At 40.8% G+C, this 24,142-nt stretch overlaps 1 protein-coding gene across 4 annotated transcripts in view; it reads left to right on the top strand.

The window, feature by feature from the left end:
- The window catches only part of LOC133509830 (arginyl-tRNA--protein transferase 1), a 60,428-nt gene that overhangs the window by 30,611 nt on the left and 5,675 nt on the right, over nt 1-24,142 (top strand). For all 4 annotated transcript variants that reach the window (XM_061837229.1, XM_061837228.1, XM_061837227.1 and 1 more), the window contains 2 exons: nt 3,778-3,877; nt 23,500-23,620. In XM_061837229.1, coding sequence (XP_061693213.1) covers nt 3,778-3,877; nt 23,500-23,620 — 221 coding nt within the window. The remainder of the gene's footprint in view (nt 1-3,777; nt 3,878-23,499; nt 23,621-24,142) is intronic.

Genomic DNA, 24,142 nt, shown 5'->3' with positions numbered 1-24,142 from the left:
TTTTGAGGCACTTTTGTGTGGTAGTGTATCACGACTTTTTTTTCCCCGAGATAATATTGGCTCAATAAAGGTTGTGAAAAACTAGGTGATGTGTTTTTGTGGCATCTTTTCAAAATAGATTCAGGCACACATTGGTCATGTCTGCAATTTAACATCCTATCCATCTAATTAGCAAGTAGTTTTGTCGTTTTTTAAGAAATGTTTGCTTGTTCATAAGAAGCGCCACCTCGTTTTGTGTGTGAGCACGCATGCGCTCGTGCACGTGTGCATATAAACTTATCAGGGCTTGATAATTGGCTTGTGCTGGAGTGTCAGATGGCTGAAGAGGGGATAATAGTAAACTCAAGCTGCTTCCATTGGGGTGAGATTGGGGGTGTGAAGGGCTCAAAAGAAAGGAAGGGGGGTCTGCAGTACTTTTTGTGAATGGATCCCTTGCTTTTCGTACCCCTCCACCACCACCATCACCACCACTCAATTCAAGCCTTTTGTGGCAAGGGGATGGGAACCAAGGAACCTGGCAGCAAGTGGGTGACCTTCCAGCACCTCGCTGTAGCTGCCTCTCCTCAGCCTTCTTTTTGCTTTCTCCAACATGCTCTTTTATATTCTCCTGCTCTCTCCGCACTTTTCTCTCCCCCTATGTTCCCCTGAACTGCTTTGTGCCATGTCTTATTTTTCAGAGCATCTATTTTATGTTAAGGCCTCTTTCTCTCACTCAAAAGTATTGAAAGAACGGGAATTCTCCCCCTTCATGTGAGTGAATGAAAGGTAGTAGAAGGAAGGGTGAAACAAAGGAACTGGAATTTAGTTATGGAATGGTGAAGGAAATGGCAGATGACAGGAAAAAATGGAGGTTTAGTAAAAACATGCAATTAAGGAAGAAACTACTGGGGGAAATAAAGAAGGCAAGACATTTACTGTATTTGAAGAAGCTGTATAAATCTTCGGGGTTCTAAATCTTCTCCTTTTTTACCACCTGCTTGCTTTTGTGCTTAGTGGCTCAGTTCCTATATAGACAGAAGGTCATTGTTTTTGTCTAATGAAATGAGACAAGAAAAGCTCCTTCTTTGAGTTTGGGTGTTTACTTCCTCAGCTTGGGCACTGGTTTAAAATGTTTTTAACCATTTTATTTTTTAAATCCAGCAATAAATGCTGCATCAAAAACATACACTGGTTTTGGGGTATTGCTATTTGTGTTTTATCTTTGGATTGAAATTTTGACAATTTGTGCACATCAGAGATTTTGTGTGTCTGTGTGTTTGTTGAATGTATATGTGTTTCAGTTGGAGTGTATATGGGTTGGATGAAAATACAAGTTATTGGGTAAATAAATTCGGTGAAGTCGAACGCTTGTGTTACACTTCCGGATTAACATTTGTCTTGTGGAAAGGGCACCATGTTCCTTTTTTAGATGGGTTGCATTTAGGAAAAAGGAACAACACAACTCTTATTAATCAGTCTAAAAAATCGGGAAGTTGAGACATTATTTAGTTCTTGACGTACAGAGGCTGTACTCAATAAACCAAGACGCACATCACTACAGGCAGTGAAATTTTAGATGGAATTTAATATAATCTACATCAAACAGCTACGCAACAAACTACAAAAGAAACTCATGATTAAAAAAAAAAAGAATCAGGTGTATGAAAATGGGGGGGGCATGTGTGTGTGGATGTGTGGGTTGCTGCTGGCTCGGGATAAATGTGCATTTTTGCTGAATGCATTTAGTCTGTAAAAAAGGACAATGTTGAGGCTTAATGAGAAGCTACGAATCTTCCCAAAATTATTGGGCACTGGTTGTTCCCTTGAGCAAGGATTGCTAAGGATTGACTTATACCTGCAGATGGAGTGGTCAGAAAGAGAGTCAGTGTTTAAAGTGGGACTGACATCCATATACGCATTCTAAAGTAGATCTTCTTCTTCTTTTCCTTTCGGCTTGTCCCGTTAGGGGTCGCCACAGCGTGTCATCTTTTGCCATCTTAGCCTATCTCCTGCATCTTCCTCTCTAACCCCAACTGCCCTCATGTCTTCCCTCACCACATCCATAAACCTTCTCTTTGGTCTTCCTCTCGCTCTTTTGCCTGGGAGCTCCATCCTCAGCATCCTTCTACCAATATACTCACTCTCTCGCCTCTGAACATGTCCAAACCATCGACATCCCGTCCGATCCACTCCCGCGACAGAGATGAGGCATCGCGGCTCATCGCAGCCGACCGCCGCCCGTGGTGGCATATAAGGAGGAGCTGGAGCCAAGCTATGTTGCTTTTAGGATTATGTTCAAAGTCGCCGCAGTACGCGATGAACACTATTGAGACATTGTTGGCTGGGCGACGCGCACATCGACACATTTCATACGCGAATCTTTTGTTACGTTATGAGAGAGACCGATTACGTGGTCCGACCCAAACTATTATTTTTTTTAGTAGCTGTATGCGCACATCAACACATTTCATATGCGGATCTTTTGCTACGTTATGAGAGAGCCCGATTACGTGGTCCGGCCCAAACTATTTTTTTTTTTTTTTGGAGCTGTATACACACCTACCTGTTATTTGGAACCCACAAAGCTCTCGTCCTCTGCACCCGTGCAATCCATTTTTCACAAAGAACAGGGTCTCTTTCAAACTTATGAAGGGTAATTCCATTCTCTCAAGTGTTCAAGCAATGTCCAGCAATGCAATGAGCCGGCATTTTGGGTAACACGAAGGAACAACGAGCTACATTCCCAGAGGTAAAACTAATGGAAGCAAACGAGTCCACGAGGGGACGCCGCTGTCCTTTACGTCAGTTCCTGCTTCTTCTCGAAAAAAAATCCCTGAGAGGATTTTCATGGCGGGAGTTACAAAAAGCTATATACATCAAAATCATGTTTTGTGGTGAAAACACACATGGGACCATATTGGCTGTGGGTTTTTTATTAATAATATACCAAAAAGTCATCCGTTTGATGACACTTGACCTTTAGGTTCGCTGGGGGTGGATCCAAAAGGAGGAATAAATGGAAGGGAGGAAGACTACATCCATGGTTGTCTCAAATCTACAGTTAGAACTATTGCAAGTTTAAAATTATAAACTAAATAATTCCCTACATTATTTCTCTTATGCAAAGAATAATGATTTAACTTTGGTCATGGCACCTCAGTTGGTTACTGTTCAAAATCACATTACAGTGCTTTAAATCAAAATTAAGGCACAATCCTCAAAATCTGTTATTCAGAAAAATGCAGACAAAGCTGATAGTGTGCACTCTGACACAGAGATCAAGGCATATATTTAGAATATTTCTGCAGTGTTCATGAAATATTAAACTGTTAATTTCCATTGACATGTATTTGACAAGAAGCTGCAAATTATCTTAAGGTCCATTTCATGCCTTATCTCCTCAGTCTTTTGGTTGGTCAAGATTGGTGGCACCTTTTGGGAGTCTAGACTTCGAAGGTAATTAGATAAAGGTAATTAGTTTTAGAAGTATCGAAGAGTCGTGGGTAGTCAGTGTCACTGCTGTCGTCATTGCCATGTTCACGATCCAGTTTTATTTGGAGCATTTTCTGTCTGTGTTGGAGGACTTCTTGCCCAGCACCATAATCAGTACTTTGCTCATTAATTATAGGGCCAGTTAAAGCGCAGTCATCTAGTCTATTTCAGTTCTGATCTAATGTACATTTAATTTATTGTATTATCAGTTGTTACAGCAAAATATTGCTTGCTTTTATAATGTTATTAATTCTCAGTAACTAAAATGTATAACCTTCAATTCATAATCTGGCTTTTCCATTTTAGGGAGATTGCTTTCACAAGGCAGCTACAGAAACAGTCCTCAAAGTTGTCCCACTACTACCTGGGGTTTTATATTCACTCCTGTCCCAAGATGCGGTATAAGGTATGTTTGCTTCACATCAATACAATTTTCTGTATCTAATCCTTAAACTAAATTTTTTTTGGCTCGATAAAATTAAAAAATATTTGTATATGTACAGCAAATTTACCACCCTTTTTCAACTCAGGTTATAGGGCTTACATGCAGCATTGTGAGCTTTGATTGTCAGCAATCATACAAACTTTGGTTGAATGCATATCTAATGTCCGCTGTCCCCCTACAACATGGTCATATGCTGTAAATCACATAGTTGGTGAGCCTATCCACTCTGTCCCATTACAAATTCTTTACACTGTTAACAATACACACAATGAAATTACATTTGTTCATAATTTATGTTTTTATCAAATTTTTACATCTCATTATTAGTTTATTACTTTACATAACTTTATCTGCATTCTCATTCAGATTCTGAAGCATCAAGATAGTGGTAAATGAAACGTGCCTACCCAAATACATTATTTGGATTAAGGAATTTATTGAAATTTTGTCCGTTTCATTCACTGACTCATCTCACCATTATTTCATGAAATATGTTCCCGTGTCCATGGCAGACTGATGTCTTGTTGGGATTCATTGAGAAATATGTTCTTGTGTGTTTGCCACTAGAACATCCCTCTTCTTCCTTTTTTATCCTTGGAGAGGAAAATGGAACAAGGGTGAGAAGGTTGCCGAGTTCCCACCTTGGACTGTTATATTCCCTCAGGAACCCTGCCATGCGCACACTGCTTGTGCTGCATATACACACAATGTCTCATGATAATTTGCATATAAGCCTAAGTAGCTCATTAATGCACAGACATACTGTGATATTGTTTAAGACAGGGCGCCCATAAACTCCAGGGGCATTCATTGATTGTATTTGAGGTTTACTCATTTCTGCATCCCAGTCCTGCCTGCTACTTACCACTTTATCCATGAAAAGACTAGCTATTGAACCCTGCTGGACACCACTCAAAGCTCTTGACACCACTCATGTTCATTATACTCACCATCATCCTCCCATATCACTTTGTAATATTTTCCTCAGACCCTAATAATTTGATACACTGCAGGATTGTGGAATATTTTGACAAACATTTTTTTGTGGTCTTACAGGCATAATACACCTCACTAAATTAGAATTGTATGGTTTAAAACTCCTGTCACTCCACTTTCCTCTCACACCCCATAAATATTCATTGATTGGGGACTCTAAATTGGCCTTAGCTGTGATTTTGAGTGCGAGTGTTTCCTTAGGTGTGATTTTGAGTGTGAGTGTTTGTCTCCATGTGCCCTGCGATTGGCTGGCAACCAATTCAGGGTGTACCCTGCCTCCTGTCCGTTGACAGCTGGGATAGGCTCCAGCACTCCCGAGACCCTTGTAAAAATAAGTGGCTAAGAAGATGCATGGTTTGAAACAAAAAAAGAAAATAAAAAACCACCATATCTAAAAATTTAAATATCACATAAAAAAAGCAATCTCGAAACAATGAAAATGTTTTTTGATGTAGAAATTAGGCAGGAATTTGACGTTTGAAAATTATTTTCTTGTTTAAGGAATCGATTTAATACATAAGTGTTGAAATTGACTTATTTTAAACCATATTTTAATGATTGAGATGTTTCTTTAGATGAGCTGCAGGCAAATCATATTCAATCAATTGAATGTGTTCTCTCATCTTCACTTCGCTACGTTCAAGGCCCATGTTAATTTGCTTTGCAAAGTCTTACTTATCCTCCAGTATGAGAGAAGTGAGGCTATTAAAAGTCCAATCAATTATTACTTAATTTTTACTTACTTGATGTTGTATTAGTTTCATAAAGACACTGTAGGCTTTAATTGTTTGTGCTGGGACCACTAATAATAATACAGGTTATATTAAGATATCAACCTACACCTTCTTACAGGTGTTTACACTATAAAAGCATTCCACCACACCACTCAATAGCAGCACTGCTTTGGCCACCTCCCACGTCCAGTCCAACCAGGAACTTTTCTGTCCTCTGTTATCTTGTCCTATTGGTTACATGTTGCATGATTGCCCTGCCCCTTGTGCACATAGAATGCAATTTGACTTTGTAATGTTACTCCTAGTCAAATACGTACCTAAATTTTAATTCTGTAGTGATGTATACCCCTATTCCTCTTGTCTGTTCTGTCCCTCACTGTCCCCTAAATTCCTTTTCTCTCTGGCTGTATTTTCAATAAAAGGAAAATAATTAACCAAAGTAATCCATACTTTAAACCACAGGTGGCCCAAAAATTTCAAGTTGTAATATATCGTAAATGGTAGCTCGGAAACATTACAAGCATTCTATGTTACCAAACATGAACAATAGTAGGTATGTCATCAGGACCAATACTCATTACTCTTGATATCTGAATCCAAAAATAGTTCATAAATTTTGTGTCTAAATATGATGCGGCGATTAAAGTTTTATATGGTGTCACAATCATAACGGCCCTCTGAGTGAAACCATAACTGCAATGTGGTGCGTGACAAAAATCAGTTTGACACCCCTGCTTTAAACAGAGGGACCATTTCAAACTCCCCTGTTACACAGTAAAACTGTTCAAGTACAAAAGACATAGAGATCCAGGAATCTGTACACCTGTGCAGCAGAACATGACAGTTTTGAAGAAATAAAAACTTTTTTTCTTTTGCATACAAACATTATTTAGACATATAAGTAAAATACTTGTACTGTTTAACAGGTAACAGAGCCATGTTTGATGGGTTGAAAACATCTGAGATGGTGCCTACACTTTAAGTGCTAGGGTTACTCAACGAAAGAGGAGGTTGCCTGGCTTATTTCAAGACCTCTCCATTGTTGTCAAATCTGAGACTGGGTGTCCCACAGGGCCTTCCTGGTTTGGCTGGAGCTTTTGTGGATAGACGTGACATCCTGCTGCTGGCTCTTGTCCCTGTCCCTTTGGCTTTCTGTGGCTCTATGATGTTGTAGGGAGCAGAAGGTGAAGCTGTTGGACGCTAAACGAGAACCTTCGGACACCTTTTTCTGAAAAGTGCCTCTGGTGTGCACTGAAAGACTTGTAAATGAACCACTCTTGAGATGAACTGAGCTGAAGTCATTCTTTTGATGTAAAATCTAATACAACGATTGTTCCTTTGCAATCATTACCAAACTTTGACCTGTAATATGAGGGATGACGGATGAGTCGTGTGCCATAAGAACACATTTCTACAACATATCTTTCATTCTTCATTTTGTACAAGACTTTGAGACTTATGTTAGCATATTTTTTGTGGTAAAACAGTAAGATGAACATTTAGCTGTAGAAAGACAAAGCGACAAAGTATTGATTTCTTTGTTCTAATTAGAAAGTCCTTTCAAGTTGATGAGCTCAAGTCACGGGTCATTGCTGTGCAAATACAAATCTAGTTGCAAGTCTTTTGACATATTGTCAAGTCTAAAGTCATCAAAATTATGACTTGAGTCCAAGTCGTGACTCGATTCCACATCTCACGTTCGTACTAAACTTGGATGGGTTCCTGACAGTTTATGCAGACTAGTGCTTCTGTCATATACATTCATTGTTTGTGTTTTAGTTAAAATATGTCATTTTTTTATGGCAGACTATCTGGTGACTATTATCATACCATCTAGTTTTTTGAATTTTAACATCGCACTGTAAATTCAGTCTGCAATATGTCACTAGTATGTCTACATGACTTATTAGTAGCTAGACATGGCTAATAGATTTATTTCAATTTGTCAATTTTCACGACCTAATTTTTTTTTTCCAGTTTTAATTACATGGCATCTGTAGTTCAGTCAACCTGTCTCTCTTCTGGTACAATATTGCAAGTTGTAGCTTGCAAAATGTCTCAAGTGTACTGAATGCATACTTTCCACCCCCCAAGAAAAGTATGGGAATTTGATCTCACATTCTCGAAGTCACTTGTGCGTCTTGGCAGATTAACAGTGACGGTGAGTGAGTTTGAGGCATCTAGTGGTGGATTTTTCCACAGATGTCCCCTTCCCCAACTTTGTGTAACAAGCCTCTTTGGATGAATGTTGCTTTTCTTTTAGATACTGTGTATATAGTGTAGCCAGGATAAGCCCAACAGACATCCTAATTGCACCATACCTGTCAGGTCATAGAGGTAGAGACAAGTGATTCTTTCCCTATTTTCAAAAAAGCAACTACCAATTTGGTTGGATGAAAGACTGATAAAAAGAAAGCAAAGTGATGGTGCCCTCAAGCATGATTTCATTCACACCTAACAATGACAGGGCCTTATTGCAGGCTTGTTTGGCATGGTGTACTATAACAGCAGTGAGGATCTTGTTTTTCAACTTGTCATGGCTTCATTTATGGATCATTTTTGTGCAGTCCTAAAGTAGTTTGAGGTGGTTCTTAAATGTTTCCGTAACCTTGATACTTGGGCAGGGAAAACCAATTGAATAAGTCGGCAAAATCTACCTCATAGATAGGTCGGCGCAAATATTTCTGCCTCAAAGCAATGCTTGGACCAACAAAACAAGTTCCGCCTCAACCACATTTGCGACGCTAGAACCCATGTTTTGGCGAGACATTTATTTCAGATCGCCGCAGTGTTTGGCCACTGAAAATGTTGCCAAAATGACAGAGGAAGGTCTGTAAGTGGAAAAAAAACACTGTAATGTACCTATAACATGATGTAGGAGTGAGATGAATGGTAGTTTGAATTCTTTTTTTACCTAAAATAGTAATTAATCCCCAGTGCGCTAATGCTATCTATGATTGCTAACCATTTAGCACTGAGCATTTTGCTATCACAAATGTACACCAATATACTATTGTTCATAGAATTAGTGTCAAAGGACTGCATGTTAGTAGGAGTAATAATATATACTGTGTGTAATATATGAGTGAGGTGTGATTATTATTCAATTTGATTCATAATCAAGAGGAAAATCAATCTAGTCTTCTTCTTTTCCTTTCGGCTTCTCCCGTTAGGGATCATCACAGTGTGTCATCTTTTTCCATCTTAGCCTATCGTACATCTTCCTCTCTAACACCAACTACCCTCATGTCTTCCCTCAAAACATTTATCAACCTTCTCTTTGGTCTTCCTCTCGCTCTTTTACCTGGCAGCTCCATCCTCAGCACCCTTCTACCAATATACTCACTCTTTTGCTTCTGGACATGTTAAAACCATCGAAGTCTGCTCTCTCGAATCTTGTCGACAAAACATCCAACTTTGATTGTCTCTCTAATGAACTCATTTTTAATCCTATCCATCCTGCTCACTCCTCGAGAGAACCTCAACATCTTCATTTCTGCCACCTCCAGTTCTGCTTCCTGTTGTTTCTTCAGTGCCACCATCTCTAATCCGTACATCATGGCTAGCCTCACCATTGTTTGATAAACTTTGCCCTTTATCCTAGCAGAGACTCATCTGTCACATAACACAGTGGCCCCCAACATTTTTATCACCATGGACCGGTCAATGCTTTACAATTTTTACCGCGTAAAATACAAACATTAGGTTGTTTGATTTGAATATTCTTTGTTGTGAAAATGGAATCAAAGGAACATTATGACAATAATGAAATAAATAAAATAATAAACATAAAATAATAAAATAACAAGAACCAGCAATTCCACATTTCTCTCTCTTTTATCTCTACATATCTACGCAACAGTTATTTATTTATTTTTTTACATTATTAAACACCATTTTTCAACAGATTGGATAAATTATTCAGAACCATCTCCTCTCCTCTCCCCTCTGCCTCAATTCACTCTGTTGGCGACCACAACGCTCTGGCTGGTCGCTATAAAAATGTTTAAACATGCCTTCCAAATAACATAGATGCGCCACAAAAATGAATTTAATTTGCATGAAAATTTTAACTCCCCATAATTCTAACACCTGAGCTTGTTTCTCTGTAACGAGATGGTCCCATCTGCGGGTAATGGGAGACAATGAAACCCTAAATGTGTTGCTTATGTTCAGTTTATTCCGTTGTTTTGTTTTGGTTGCTGTCACTCCACAAAACTCCGCTTCACACAGATAAGATGTCGGAAATGGCAACAGGGTTTTCAGTGCCTAATTTAATCCAGAACATGGGCAGAGCTAAAGCCACCGTCGTTTGCGATCTCTAGCATTTGATCTTCCTGTTGCACAGATGTGCTGGATTCACTTGGTTTTGTTGATAAATGGGTAACGGGTCCATCCCTTGGCAGTTTGTGGGTCCTTTTGGTTGGGAAGTAGCGCTCGAACTTTTTTAATAGCACAGACAGGTGATCGTGCACCAGCTGAGAGAATGAATGAATGCTGGTGGCGACTTCTTTTCCAAGAGAAATCTTTGCAGCTGGTCTCTTAATTAAAACACTCTTGCGAACGATTTCCCTCTGGACAACTTCTCATTTCCGTGTTTAAGAGATGACGTATGTATCCTGCGTCCAAAAAGCTCCTAAAAAAGTCACGAGTTTAGGGCAGGTGCTTTGATGTTGTAAATAACTTTCTTTTTTTGGAAGTTGTAAGCTCTTCTTTTGTCTCTTCACTGAGCCTTTTAACCTTTGAAAAAAAATCTCCCAAGCACGTGTGTTTTAGTCATTTTGCTAGGTTACAGGGGTAATTTGGCGCTGATGTGCCCGAGATGTAATCAAGAGAGTCCGGTCATTTTTCAAAATAAAAGATTGTTCAGACATGGTTAATGAATACAACGGAACTAATTGATTATTTCTTCGGCGGCCCGGTACCAATTGATCCACGGACTGGTGCTGGTCTGTGGCCCGGAGGTTGGGGACCACCGACAAAGCACACCAGACACCTTCCGCCAGCTGTTCCAACCTGCTTGAGCCCGTTTCTTCACTTCCTTACCACACTCACCATTGCTCTGGATTGTTGACCCTAAGTATTTTAAGTTGTCCACCCTCGCGATCTCTTCTCCCTGGCGCCTCACTCTACTCCCTCCACCCCTCTCTTTCACACACACATATCTTCTGTTTTACTTTGGGTAATCTTCATTCCTCTCCTTTCCAGTGCATGCCTCCATCTTTCTAATTGCTCCTTCACCTGCTCCCTGCATATCACGATATCTGCGAATGTCATGGTCCAAGGGGATTCCAGTCTAACCTCATCTTTCAGCCTATCCATTACCACAGCAAACAAGAAGGGGCTCAGAGCTGATCCCTGATGCAGTCCCGCCTCCATCTTAAATTCTTCTGTCACACCTATGTCACACCTCACCATTGTTCTGCTGCCATCATACATGTCCTCTACTATTCCAACATATTTCTCCGCCACACCAGAATTACGTATGCAGTAACACAGTTCCTCCCTTGGTATACTCTGTCATAGGCTTTCTCTAGATCCACAATGTAGCTCCTTCTAACCTTCTCTGTTCTTTTCCACTCACATCCTCAAGACAAATAATGCATCTGTGGTACTCTTTCTAGGCATGAAACCAGACTGTTGCTCGCAGACACTTACTTCTGTCCTGAGTCTAGCCTACACTACTCTTTGCCATAACTTCCTTGTATAGCTCATCGACTTTATTCCTCTACAGTTTCCACAGGTCTGAACATCGCCTTTGTTCTTAAAAATGGAAACTAGTACATTTTCCCTCCATTCTTCAGCCATCTTCTCACCTTCTAGCATTCTGTTGAAAAAGTTGGTCAAAAACTCCACAGCCATACCTCCACAGGTATGTCATCAGGACTAACTGCCTTTCCATTTTTTCATCCTTTGTAGTGGCTTTCCAACTTCCCCATTACTAATCATTGCCACTTCATGGTCCTTCACACTTCCCTCTTCTACTCTTCATTCTCTCTCATTTTCTTAATTCATCAACTTATCAAAGTATTTTTTCCATCTATTTAGCACACTACTGGCACCAATCAACACATTTCCATCTCTATCCTTAATCACACTTACCTGCTGGACATCCTTCCCATTGTTATCCCTCTGTCTGGCCATCCTGTAGAGATCCTTTTCTCCTTCTTTCGTATCCAAACTGGTGTTCATGTCATACGCCTCTTGTTTAGCCTTCGCCACCTCTACCTTTTCCCTATGTCGCATCTCAATCTATTCCTTTCACCTCTCCTCACTCCTCTCAGTGTCCCACTTCTTCTTCACTAATCTTTCCTTGTATGACTTCCTGTATTTTGGGGTTCCACCACCAAGTCTCCGTCTCCACTTTTCTACCAGAAGACACACCAAGTACTCTCCTGCCTGTCTCTCTGATCACCTTGGCTGTAGTAGTCCAGTCTTCCGGGAGATCCTCCTGTCCATCAAGAGCCTGTCTCAACTCTTTCCGTAAGGCCGCACAACATTCTTCCTTTCCCAGTTTCTACCACATGGTTCTCTGATCTACCTTTGTCTTCTTAATCTTCCTATCCACCACCAGAGTCATCCTACACACCACCATCCTATGCTGTTGAGCTACACTCTCCCCTACCACTACCTTATAGTCAGTTACCTCCTTCAGCTTACATCGTCTGCACAAAATATAATCCACCTGCATGCTTCTATCTATGTTCCTACCTCTTCTGGAAAAAAGTGTTCACTATAGTCATTTCCATCCTTTTTGCAAAGTCCACCACCATCTGTCCCTCAAAGTTCCTTTCCTGGGTGCTGTATTTACCCATCACTTCTTCATCGCCCCTGTTTCCTTCACCAACATGTCCATTACAATCTGCATCTATCACAAGTCTCTCTCTGTCTGGGATGCTCAGAACTACTTCATCTAGTTCCTTCCAGAATTTCTCTTTCATCTCTAAAAAAAAATAAATCTTCAGTGCATTCATAAATCAGACATGTTTAACTTTACAACATAAAACTCTACTAACCGTGGTTGAGTTATTCGTTTTTTTCTTTGAATCTCCTGGTTCAGAATTTGTTTTTAGAAATCTCTTTTGGGTCTATATTCACTTTCACTCTTGTTCTATTAAACTCCACAGGAGACCACCAACTGTGAACCTGTAAATAGACATTTATTCAAATATTTTTCAATTACCATTATTTTTCTTTTTTCCCCACATCAACACATTTTTCTCATCTTGCTGAAGTTGTGTGTCTAACAAATCACTAACAGACTACAACCTGGTCTTGTGGCAGCCACCACTTGGCACCCCCCACCCCTGGGAGTGGTGCTGACAGGCTGAGGGTCTCTCAGAGCCAGGTTCAAAGGGTCAGGTCAGGAGGAGACTCAGTCGTACTGTGTATTTTGAATGATGCAGTTGGGGGTGTGAGTGGTATCATGGTTGGAGCGAAGGGGTGGTGTGAAGGTCACAGGGCTGAAAGTGAGAGTTTAGAGATGGTGTCATGCTGAGCAGATCCAGAGCCCTCTAGCTGCCAGCCAGAGGTGTTTGCATTACCATTACATTCACCACTATTTATTTTTTTTAACTTCAGCAGCTGTGCCATTTTGTCTTTAAGTGCTAGTCAAACTACATTAAGATCTTTTGATAACCAGTTCTGAGCTAGAATTAGATTGGTTGCGTGATGAAGCTCAGTTTGTTGTGTGAGGTAGGGTTTTCAGACCAAGAATAGTTGTTGTAATGCCACTTGTTGCCAAGCTGTCGTGAGTGTGAGAGATTCAGGCTTGCTTGCATTTAAAACCAAAAGCAATAAAAAGATAAGTGCTAAAACTCTGAACTGATACCCATAAAAGCTATGCCATTGGTTCACAGGAGTCAGTTGAAATGTGATCTTACAAAAATATTTTCTTCTCATTAACCTGTCATCCGTGGAGTCATGACGCATTGCTGGGTGAGCCAGAACTAGGGGTGGAGTGGGTTGGTGTTAGGATTATGAGGGCTGTCTTGAAGCCCACAGCATAGATACTTTATTTGAAGGCTGTGCTGTGGTTGTGTGTTGACTAGGGTGAAAAAGCCTTGGCGGACACTGTGTGTTTAACCTGCGGCCTGTTGTATAAATCTACCCCAAAACATAGACTCCAGACATGTTCAGAGCATTTGCAAAAGGACCTCCACCACTACATAAATAAACATATTGTTGCAGGCTACAGTCAGAGTGTGGGTGTGTGTGGGCCCCTATTCAGACTCATGTCTTGTTTGGACATGTCTTTCAGTGGTGCTATCGTTGTGTCCAGGCTGCTTGTCTCTCAGTGTTATTTGTCTAGCTGCATGTGTGTGTTTGTGTGCCGTGCTGTTTACGTGTGTCCATCAGCAGCCACATGCCCCAGCCATGCCCTCTTGTAGGCCAGAATCTGCATGTTTCAGCAAGCTTTTAAGAATGGGACTTTTGTGAAAGTTCTATGTTTGAGAGAGAGGCTAGATGGAAGGCTTTTGCCCCATGTTTATTGTTTTTTTTTTTTTTCCCTCACTGAGATTGGCTCAATATGACCTTGGGTCAGGGCAAACCCGAGCCAGGCTGGTTTAAGTCTGAATGGCTCTAGGTCACACAAGACTTCTTTGTATCCAAATTAATTTATTTCATGGCCTGAGTGCAAACCAACTAAACAACTTATTACAGATGAACTTCACATTTAACATGGTTGCAATATTTGTCTGTTGGGGCAAAAGTGCTTGCTTTTATGTCTTTTCCGCAGAATTCCCTATTCAATTTTCTGTTCATGAGTCAGACTCAAACTCCATTATCATCAAACACGCTCTCTTTTTTTTTTTTGTTGAAAAGGTCTAACGGTTTTCTTTAACTACACTTTTACCACACATTGAGTGAAATTGTTTCTATTAACATATTCCCCACATTAACTTGTGCACACACACCTGGCATAGTAGACGATTAAACTAGAGGTTGGATGAGGGAAAATTCAACAAGTGATATGAATAGGAAATAAGCAGCAGATGTGGGTGTTGCAAAGAAAACTCCAAAGATTCTCGTCTTTCCCTCAAACTATTCTTTAAGCGAGCAACTTTGAATAACAACATTGGAGCAGTCTGGATGTGAAGCAATGTGCTTTTCCAAGCTATTCCATATTGTCATTTTGTTCTCTCGTTTTGTAATTTTCAGGACTATAAGGACTCCAGTTCCTTAATGTTAATTTATACACATTAGGTTTTTTTTTGTTACTTTTAATCAAACTATTGTGTTCAGATTGTAGTCAGGAAATGAACAAAAAGCAAAAGGTGATGTAGGTTTTCATGAGGATTCTTGGTTCATGGTAAAGTGCAGTTGATTTACATGTCTGATTAATTACCTTCCTTATAAATCACCTTTTTGGGGCTGATGTGATTCTCATCTTGAAGTGTGTAAGAAAAGATATTAATGGCAGAATGCAAGAGAACAGAATCTTTTTGTGGCATTTGTTCATTTCTTTCTCTGTTGGCACAAAAGTACATTCTGTCAGTTATTTATATTTTTTTAAAAGTCTGTGGACTGATTTTTTTTTTTTTTATTAAGGGGTTGGTAGAACTTCAGGTTCTGTTTCATACTGTGTAAGCATTGGGGAGTTTATATTTTTGCCTTGACGATTTTGGTTGAGATTTATTCAGTTGTGAAGTAAGTGATTTTCATAGAAAAAAAATACATACTGGGCGGTAAGGTGGCTCAGCTGGAAAGCTTTGGCCTCACAGTTCTGAGGTCCCGCCTTGGTGGAGTTTGCATGTTCTCCCCGTGCCTGTGTGGGTTTCCTCCCACAACTCCAAAAAAAAACAAGCAACATTAACTGAACACTCTAAATTGCCCCTAAGTGTGATTGTGAGTGCGGCTGTTGGTCTCCATGTGCCCTGCGATTGGCCGGCAACCAGTTCAGGGTGTACCCTGGCTCCTGCTTATTGACAACTGATATAAGCTCCAGCACTCCCCGCGACCCTTGTTGGGATAAGCTGCTAAGAAAATGGATGGTTGGATGAAAACTCCATGTACACCGTACAAATATACAACCAAGCTTCACATTTACATAATGGAGTTCATTTATTAACACCAGTGTGTCCCGATTAGGTTTCCTACTTTTCTCTCTTGGTCTTTGCAATTGACCCCTCCGTACAGGGCACTTAACCACGCCTCAGACAAACATTAGACAAAATGGCGTCGCAGGAAGAAAAGTCGAGAGCAAAATTGTCCGATTTACCAGCTGATTTTTCACTCGCATTCTTACCGAATAGTGAAATATCGTTGAAGAGCAGACAGCAGGGCTTCAAGTATTTCAGGGAGGGGGTATTTCAATGGTATTTCCATGCATATCGACGGAGAAACCATTGATATTAGCGCAAGATCTTTCCGGAGTCAGAGGAAGACCAAGAAGTCACATAATATAATATATTATAACCCAAAGACGAATTCGTCATTGACAGTTTCCTATTTTCGTGTTACCTATCACACTTGTGTGCAGAATCTGTATGTGTATCTGTATAGCCGTTTGTGAACCGCCGTATGAAGGAAAAGAAGAAGGCGAGGCTTGATTTACGAGTTGTTTCTCTCGTTTTCTTTGTGTAACGTCACGCACTCCCCTCAATAATTATTCTTGAATTAGTGTTGAACCTACGTAAGTACCGACCGAGTACGACAATCACTACATTAGTGTCCTCAAACATCCTTCCTTCAGTCTTGGTGTCTCGGTGCACGTCGAAGGCTTTTAGGACTCGCTAGTCCGGTTTAGCTTAGCTCGCTAGCTGCCAACAAAGAGACACGTTTGTGCAGTCAGGTCCTCGCAAAGTATCGCTCAACACAGATCAAGTGTGTCAATCATTCACACGTAGCTATGTTATGCAAGCGAAGAACTGCTAATTCATTTATATGAGACATGTACTGAAAATCAAATATAGGGCTTACCTTCGTGCAAACATATCTGTTCCGGTTGATTTTAGATGGATTCAGTTGATCATCCGGTCTTCCACAAAGTTTGATCCATCGAAGACATTTTTTGTACTCGGTCTTCTGTTCCGGTTGATTTTAAATGGATTCAGTTGATGATGCGGTCTTCCACAAAGTTTGATCCATCGAAGGCATTTTTCGTACTCTGTCTTCGGTTTTGGAAAGGGTACAAATTGAACTCCACCAACTAGCCTATCAGGATACCTGTTGTCACCATTACAAAGGCCGTGACTACACCTCTTAACCATATCTATTGTTAAGGATCCCTAAGATGTGATAAAATGCAAACAAAAGCTCTACTGAACCATGCGACTTTGTCTGAGGTTATGGCGGACGACAACAAGGGGCATGGTTTAGGCACATCTCTGGCCTCTGATTGGTCAGCGACGCGGCCCACCCAATTTCTACGGAGGGGTCAATTCCTTCTTTTCTTTTTACTCTTAGTCGTACCGAGTGTTAACGTACAAGCTATGCTTGCTTTTTGCAAACACTTTGGAGTTCCACAATTCCCTCATCACTGTGGTGTCAATGCAAGCTCTGCCTTCAGCTCTGTCCACGTCTTTAATTTATGGCTTTTTGTGCTTGTTCTTTCATTTGTATTCTTTTTTGGTTGTCCTTAAACATGCTTTCAAAGGTTGCTTGTCACCAACACTACATCCATATCTGTCTAGACATGTTAGGATGGAATGAAGAAAAAAGGAGGGGTTGGTGACTGACTGGATCTTAACCCAGGAATTTAAGACTTTTCACCAAAATTACCTGGAACCTTTACGTCACGATACACATGTTTTTGTAACAAAAAATGTCATTTATTGTTATTTTGGGTTTACATAGCTTTAATATCAATAAAAGAATAATCCACATAAAATTACACAGATTTTTCCTCAAGCATGACTGTTATACTGTTGTGCAGCATGATGTGCAGTGCAAGGTGTGCTCAAGCTTACCCAAAGACATTACCTGCCATGCCACGTACTCACATTGTGGTTCAAAATAAGATTTTGTTATAATCTTCAACATATAGTTTGGAAATGGTAAAAGGTACCATTACACATTATTTTTGGAATGTAGGAATAGGCAATTGACCCTCATGATGTTTATATGATTACTGTGCAATACAAACATTATCAATAAAAGTCAACAGTGATTCAAAAACCATATCGTTGTTGGCCCGTTAGAGAGACAAGTAGAAACAGGTTCAGTATTACTTTCAGTAAAAACAGCCTTTTTTTGCCTTCATTGTGCCTTCATTTTACAAAATAGTCATAATAACATAGCTTTATTATTTTGGACTGAAGACACCAGCATGGAAAGGGAGCTAATTGAAGGAGTGTCTCTTGTCTCCCTCGTTATTATTCTCTACCATGCATGATACTTGATTTGAACTGCTAAGGTGAGAAAATAAGTGTGCTTTATGGCTCAGTAAGTGTGTGTGTTTGTGTTTGCGCGTGTGTGTGTGTGTGTATCTAGAAGTGTATTCCGCATTAGTGTTGAAGGAATCTATAGAGGTTCGCTAGTGTGTGTGTCCATGTCAAGCCATGTCTGCTGACAGTTGTAAAAGGCTGGAGGCTGTTAAGACATGGAGAGCATCAGATCGATGTGTGTCCATTATGACTACAGCTGCATAGAATTCCATCGACAGCCATCTGTTAGCACAAGCACTTTAGCATGCTAGTATTGGTTTGTTTTGTGCTTATATCTTTGGTATTTTGCATTGCATGCATTTAACTTATTTGGTTTTCTTTTGCGGAAGTAACAACCAACTACCATGAGAAACAATCAGAGGATAAAGATGTTAATTTCTTTCTTGATAACTCTAGAATCTCTTCAGAAACCACATCTGTAATTTCAAAGCTATTCCTGTAATTTCCAGCCTATAAGCCGCGAGTTTTTTCACACGCTTTCAACCCTGCGGTTTATGCAATGATGCGGGTAATTTGTGCATTTTTTCCTAATGGCCGCACAACACTTGTTAGTGTTAGCGCGGCGGCGCTCGCGTTAAACTCTCTGTGTACCGTCTTTCTTTGTAAATATCTCGTGTTTCAATGTCGGTTTCAATCCGGGCACTTGCGGCTTTTTCATGGCTGCGGCCTATGTATGTACCAAATGGTATTTCCTTTACGAATGTACTGGGTGAGGCTTATAACCAGGTGCGCTCTGTAGGCCTGGAATTACAGTATATAGCAAAGATACAGCAGTTATATTGCTAAATATGATGCAGAATCTGCCTCCTGCTTTTTACATCCGACGTCTCCCAGTCTTCGGCTTTATTTGGCACTGTGACATCACATGAGCAAAGCCGTTTATTCGGCATTGTGTGCTATTCAACCATGCTGTTGTTGCCATCCTTGTATGTCTTTTGTTACATGATTTAGTAATGCCACAATAGTTTATTGTATGGCATTTGGCTGTACAAATGGTTCAGGCAGTGGCTTTTTTTTAACCTTTCCAAGTGAAAAAGTAATACATGAGGACTGGATAGGGAAAGTCAATCAAATGTGGAAGAAGTGTGGTCAGCTATGGGTGGACAGCAAGCATTGCAATTTTTGCCCATCACTTTGAATTGGCATGCTTTGAAAAATACTTTGCACAATGATTTGTATCCTTAAGTGTAGTTAGTCAGAGGCTGAAACCAGCTGTGGGCCATGTATTTTTCCCATAGCCATCAGAACCTCAACCGCTAGCAAGAGAATTAGAGAACTAAAGAACTAAGTCGCCATTGTGCAGACAAGACAGACAGATTTCTTTTGGATATACCGATGACTATGGTAGTTTACTGTGCACAGGATAGTAGTGGGGGAAAAAGACAGACACAGTACTTTTCAGTACTGTCTTTTATATTTTTGCTGATAGGACATGCCAACAGACGTGGCAAAGACTTTGTGCGGTGTGTTATAAAGCTAATCAAGCAAGGGGTACACAATATATCGGAATACTGCATACAATGTAAAAGGTTTTGCTGTTTCACTGAAACAAATACGAGTATATAATTCACCAAGTCATGCTAAAAAATATTGAGACCCTTAGGGTGGCATTATTTCAAACCATGACTGTATAAAATGACATGCTTTTGAGATACCGTCATATCAAACCAGTGGCCACACTCTTTTTCTGTTGTACAGCTGCTACTTGGCTTTTTGTCATCACTGTTAGTTTACGACCTCCTGGTCAGCTGAAACGTATGGTTTGACCGTGCCAAGTTCAGTTTAGGGCTCCAGTATGTCAAAATCCTCTTCCTCCTCAAATTCCAACACGTTGCTCAATCTTGGGTATAGTGTGTAGCCCACTCAATTGTAACAGCACTTCTGGTAGCCTCTTGTGGTACATAGGGTAAACCATACCTTGGTGTCTTCAAGGCCAAGTGTCATCCCTATAAACATTCTAAAATAGATATTGTAATGAAAAATACGTATAACATTATTCACTTCAATGTCTATACGAAAAAATAAATGAGCGGAGAGGGCGTCATCCATGCGCAAAGTTACAGAAGTCTCATTCTACAACATCCAAGTGGTTGGCATATTGGCTGCATCCTCTGTCCGGGACGTCACCCGGACATTCGCCAATGAAAACATGCGGTGCACCCTAACTATGGGAGACAAACACGCCCCTTCTGACATGGAAGCTCTTTTCGAAAAGGAGAACACCACACAACCGAGTGAAGTTACTGGGGCAATATTACACTATTGTTTCGAGTCATATTCAGATGAAATGCGATCACAGCCAAACCGCCTCCCGTCCAATCCACTTCCGCGGCGGAAATGAGCCATCGCGGCTCATCACAGCCGGCCGGTGTGGCTCATTTTCGGCGCCGCGGTGGCTTATCACGGAGCCGATCTGTGGTGCTTTAGGGGGTTGTTCGTAGCCGCCACAGTTTGTGATGAACAACACCGTCGAGCCGGGGCGCTTTACTGCATTGTCGTCGCACGTGGCTGAGTGCTGCATTGTGGCAGCGATCTTCAGAGCCGCCGCCGTCCAGGAGCCCATGCGCTTCGCTGGGCGAAGCGACGCAGCAGCCCGACGCCGTCGGACGCGCACATCGACACATTTCGTACGCGGATCTTTTGTTACGTTATGAGAGACGGATTACGTGGTCCGCCCCAAACTATTATTTTTTTTAATAGTTTTATACACACCTACCTGTCATTTGGAACCCACGAAGCTCTCGTCCTCTGCACCCGTGCAATCCATTTTTCACGACGAACCAGGCCTCTTGCAAACTTATGAAGGGTAAATCCATCCTCCCGAGTGTTCAAGCAATGTCCAGCAATGCAACGAGCTGGCATTTTGGCTAACACGAAGGAACAACGAGCTACCTTCCCGGAGGTAAAACTAATGGAAACAAACAAGTTCACTTGGGGGCGCCGCTGTCCTTTATGTCAGTTCCTGCTTCTTCTCGAAAACAAATCCCTGGAGAGGATTTTTATGGCGGGAGTTACAAAAAGCTGTATACGTCAAAAACATGTTTTGTGGTGAAAAACCGCATGGGTCCATGTCGGCTGCCGTTTTTTCATTCATAACATACTAAAAATCATGCATTTCATGACAGTGGCACTCTTTGGGTATAATCAGGAAAGGCTCTATATGCATCATAAGAATCTAATTTTTAGATAGACTATAGTTGAAAACTTGCTAGAAATTATGTGCATGTATTACATAAACAATGCAAATATGAATTTTAAATGATCCCATAACGTCTTTGTCATCTTTTTGTTTTAATGAAGGAAACTCGTCAATGTGTTTACCAGATTGCATTTCAGAAATGAAACAGCCTAGTTCTCGACTCATCACTTCAGTGAAACCATCAATCAGATTTTTTATCCAACAGCCTAATGCCATAAAAAGAACGTGACTACAGGTGTGTTCAGACTGTATCGGGCTGGTGTAAGTGCCTCTTCGTTTCCAGAGCTATCGTAACATTTTGTTTGTTTGAAGCCATATGATGGAATGCAATAGTGCCTTTCTCTTAATCCTTTGTGTTCTGTTGTTCCTTCACTCATTTCTGTTTGCGTGACAGCTGCTTTTGTTCAGCGTGCTTAACAGTCCAAAATATTGAGCCAAATGTAGAATCGTACCAATTTTACAAGAACTCATCACAATGTGCGGTATTGGGTATTTTGTGTGTCCCCCCCCCCCCTTTTCCTTTGCAGACAGCGTAAGAACCCAGACAAAGAGAACATGGCTTGATCAAAGAGAAGTATTTTATCTTGTCTCAGCGAAGACTTCCGCGTCGGCTCGTCTGCGAATGCTGCCGCGTCGTGCCTCCCAGACGAGCACGGCTTCGGCTAGGCTGGCTCATGCATACTGTCTGGGACGCGGCACTGAAGCCCTGACCAGCGGATGCGGCACCAAAGCCAGCGAAGGCTGCCGCGTCGTGCCTCGTGACGGCACGGTGACTCATTTTCGTTGCCGAGATGGCTTATCACGGCACTGAGCCGGGCCGCTTTACGGCATTGTCGTCGCACGTGGCTGAGTACGCTACATACTGTCATACAGTCAGGGAGTCTGTTGTTAGAAGTGATCTGCATATAATCTAAATATGGCTTGAAACAATAGGGTAATATTGCCCCCGGACACTTCACTCGATTGTGAGAGCTTCTGTGTCTGAAGGGGCGTGTCCCACAGTAGGGGCCACAGCGTGTTTTCAATAGTGAATGTCTGTACGCAATGACAATGACAGTAAATGCAGCCAATATGGCGACCACTTGGATGTCGAATGAGACATCCACAACTTTCCACATGGATGATGCGCTCTCCATTCATATTTTTTAGACATTGAAGTAAATAATGTTATATGTATTCTTCATTTCAATATCTATTTTAGAATGTTAATAGGGACGCACTTGCACTTTAATGTGTTAGGACTCAAAAATCAACAATGTAAAAAATTAACATCTACTATAACCAGCTTTTAAGCATGGTAGAGGCTCTATGGTATGGATCATAATACACGGATCAATTTACACTTGAGACAATGTGAGTACCAGAATGCAGGTCTGGAAACAGATTCCCAGTCTTGAAACAAGCCCATGTATGGAATACAGATACAGTATGACTGTGCCGCATGACTGTTGTTGCGTCGCGGTCTCACTATATAACAAGTTTGTATGTTTAAAATTGGTACAATATTTTTGTTATGCTTGGCTCATGCTCTCTTTGAGTATGTTATTCAGCCTGCCACAAACGCAGTTTTTAGCACAACAAACAATAGCACCACGGGAGCAATTTTGTGTAACAAGCCTTTTTGAGGCCAAGGGGGCTGCTGTCTTTAGTTTTATCTTTCATTTCAACCAAGTACTGTTTTGGTGGACACTTTTCTAGTTTTTTTAAAAAGCCGGCACAGAAAAAAATTAATAAATCAAGTTTTAGGTGTGCTGAGATTAAATTTAGGGGTCTATGATCGGACTGGAAAGTGAATTGCTGTCTAAATATTGATAATGTGTTGCTGTGGTTATGGTTTAAACAGTTAACTATCCTGTTTGTATGTGTGTTCAACTATGACAGTGATGTTTTAACGACGTCAGCGTGTTACATCTCGCTTTTTAGGTCCAGCCACTATCTCGCTAACTAGTTACTGTAACTCACAGGGTAGTGAATGCAATAAACAGTTAAATTTGTCTTTGTCGCAATTGTGTGCATCTACTGTGAAAATGCCATTCTACATATGGCTTGCTGCATAGTGAGCACTGTCTGGTCTTACCACAACAATGAAAATTTATAGTCCAGAAATGTTCCTGTGTCCATTGTATGGGACAATAACTCAAATTATTTATATGAACATTGTGTGTGTGCCCTTCTCTCAACAAAGGTGGCAACAATTTTGCCAATGGACATTATACAGTAGGTGTGTCACAAGCACTTATGCTCCGTACTTTCCTCATTTTACAGGGACAGTACAGACCTTCAGACCTGCTCTGCCCAGAAACCTATGTCTGGATAACCATTGAGCAATGCCTTCCACACCTGGAGAATTCCCGATATGCTCGTTTCAACCCGAATCTTGATGAAGGTACAGCAACACAACAGTCTCATCTGGTCACGTCATTTGAAGATGTCCTTTCTCACCAGTTGGGACACAGCATTAATGAAGTAGCTAAGTCGAGGGAAGAAAGACTGGATATAAAAAGGTTTACAGCAATGAGGACAGAAAGGGAGGGAGGGTGATCCCTTCTCGATACTGAGAGAGGTGCTATGAAAGTCGATCTAAACTGATGAGAATGTAGATGCAAATGGTGATTCATGTGAAAGACAGCTATTTATATATTTTTTGACAGTGAGGACATATTAGGAAATCCTTCAATTTAGAGAGGCCATTAAAATAACTCCACTGTTAAGAAACAAGGCTGTCCATTGTCTATATTTTTAGGCATCGGTTGCCTCATTTGTATACATCCATAAGAAGAAGTATATAAAATTGCGTGGTTTTTGTTGGGAGCTGAATTTTGAATGTGTTTTTAGGTTCATAGCTACACCCCCTGAAATAACTTGCTGGCCAGATAATCAGCTTTGGTATTTGCATTTCATCAAAATA

The sequence above is a fragment of the Syngnathoides biaculeatus genome, chromosome 12, assembly GCF_019802595.1.
Source record: "Syngnathoides biaculeatus isolate LvHL_M chromosome 12, ASM1980259v1, whole genome shotgun sequence".
Classification (NCBI taxonomy): domain Eukaryota; kingdom Metazoa; phylum Chordata; class Actinopteri; order Syngnathiformes; family Syngnathidae; genus Syngnathoides; species Syngnathoides biaculeatus.
The sequence above is the reverse complement of the archived record's forward strand: the minus strand, read 5'-3'. Positions and strand labels throughout refer to the sequence as shown.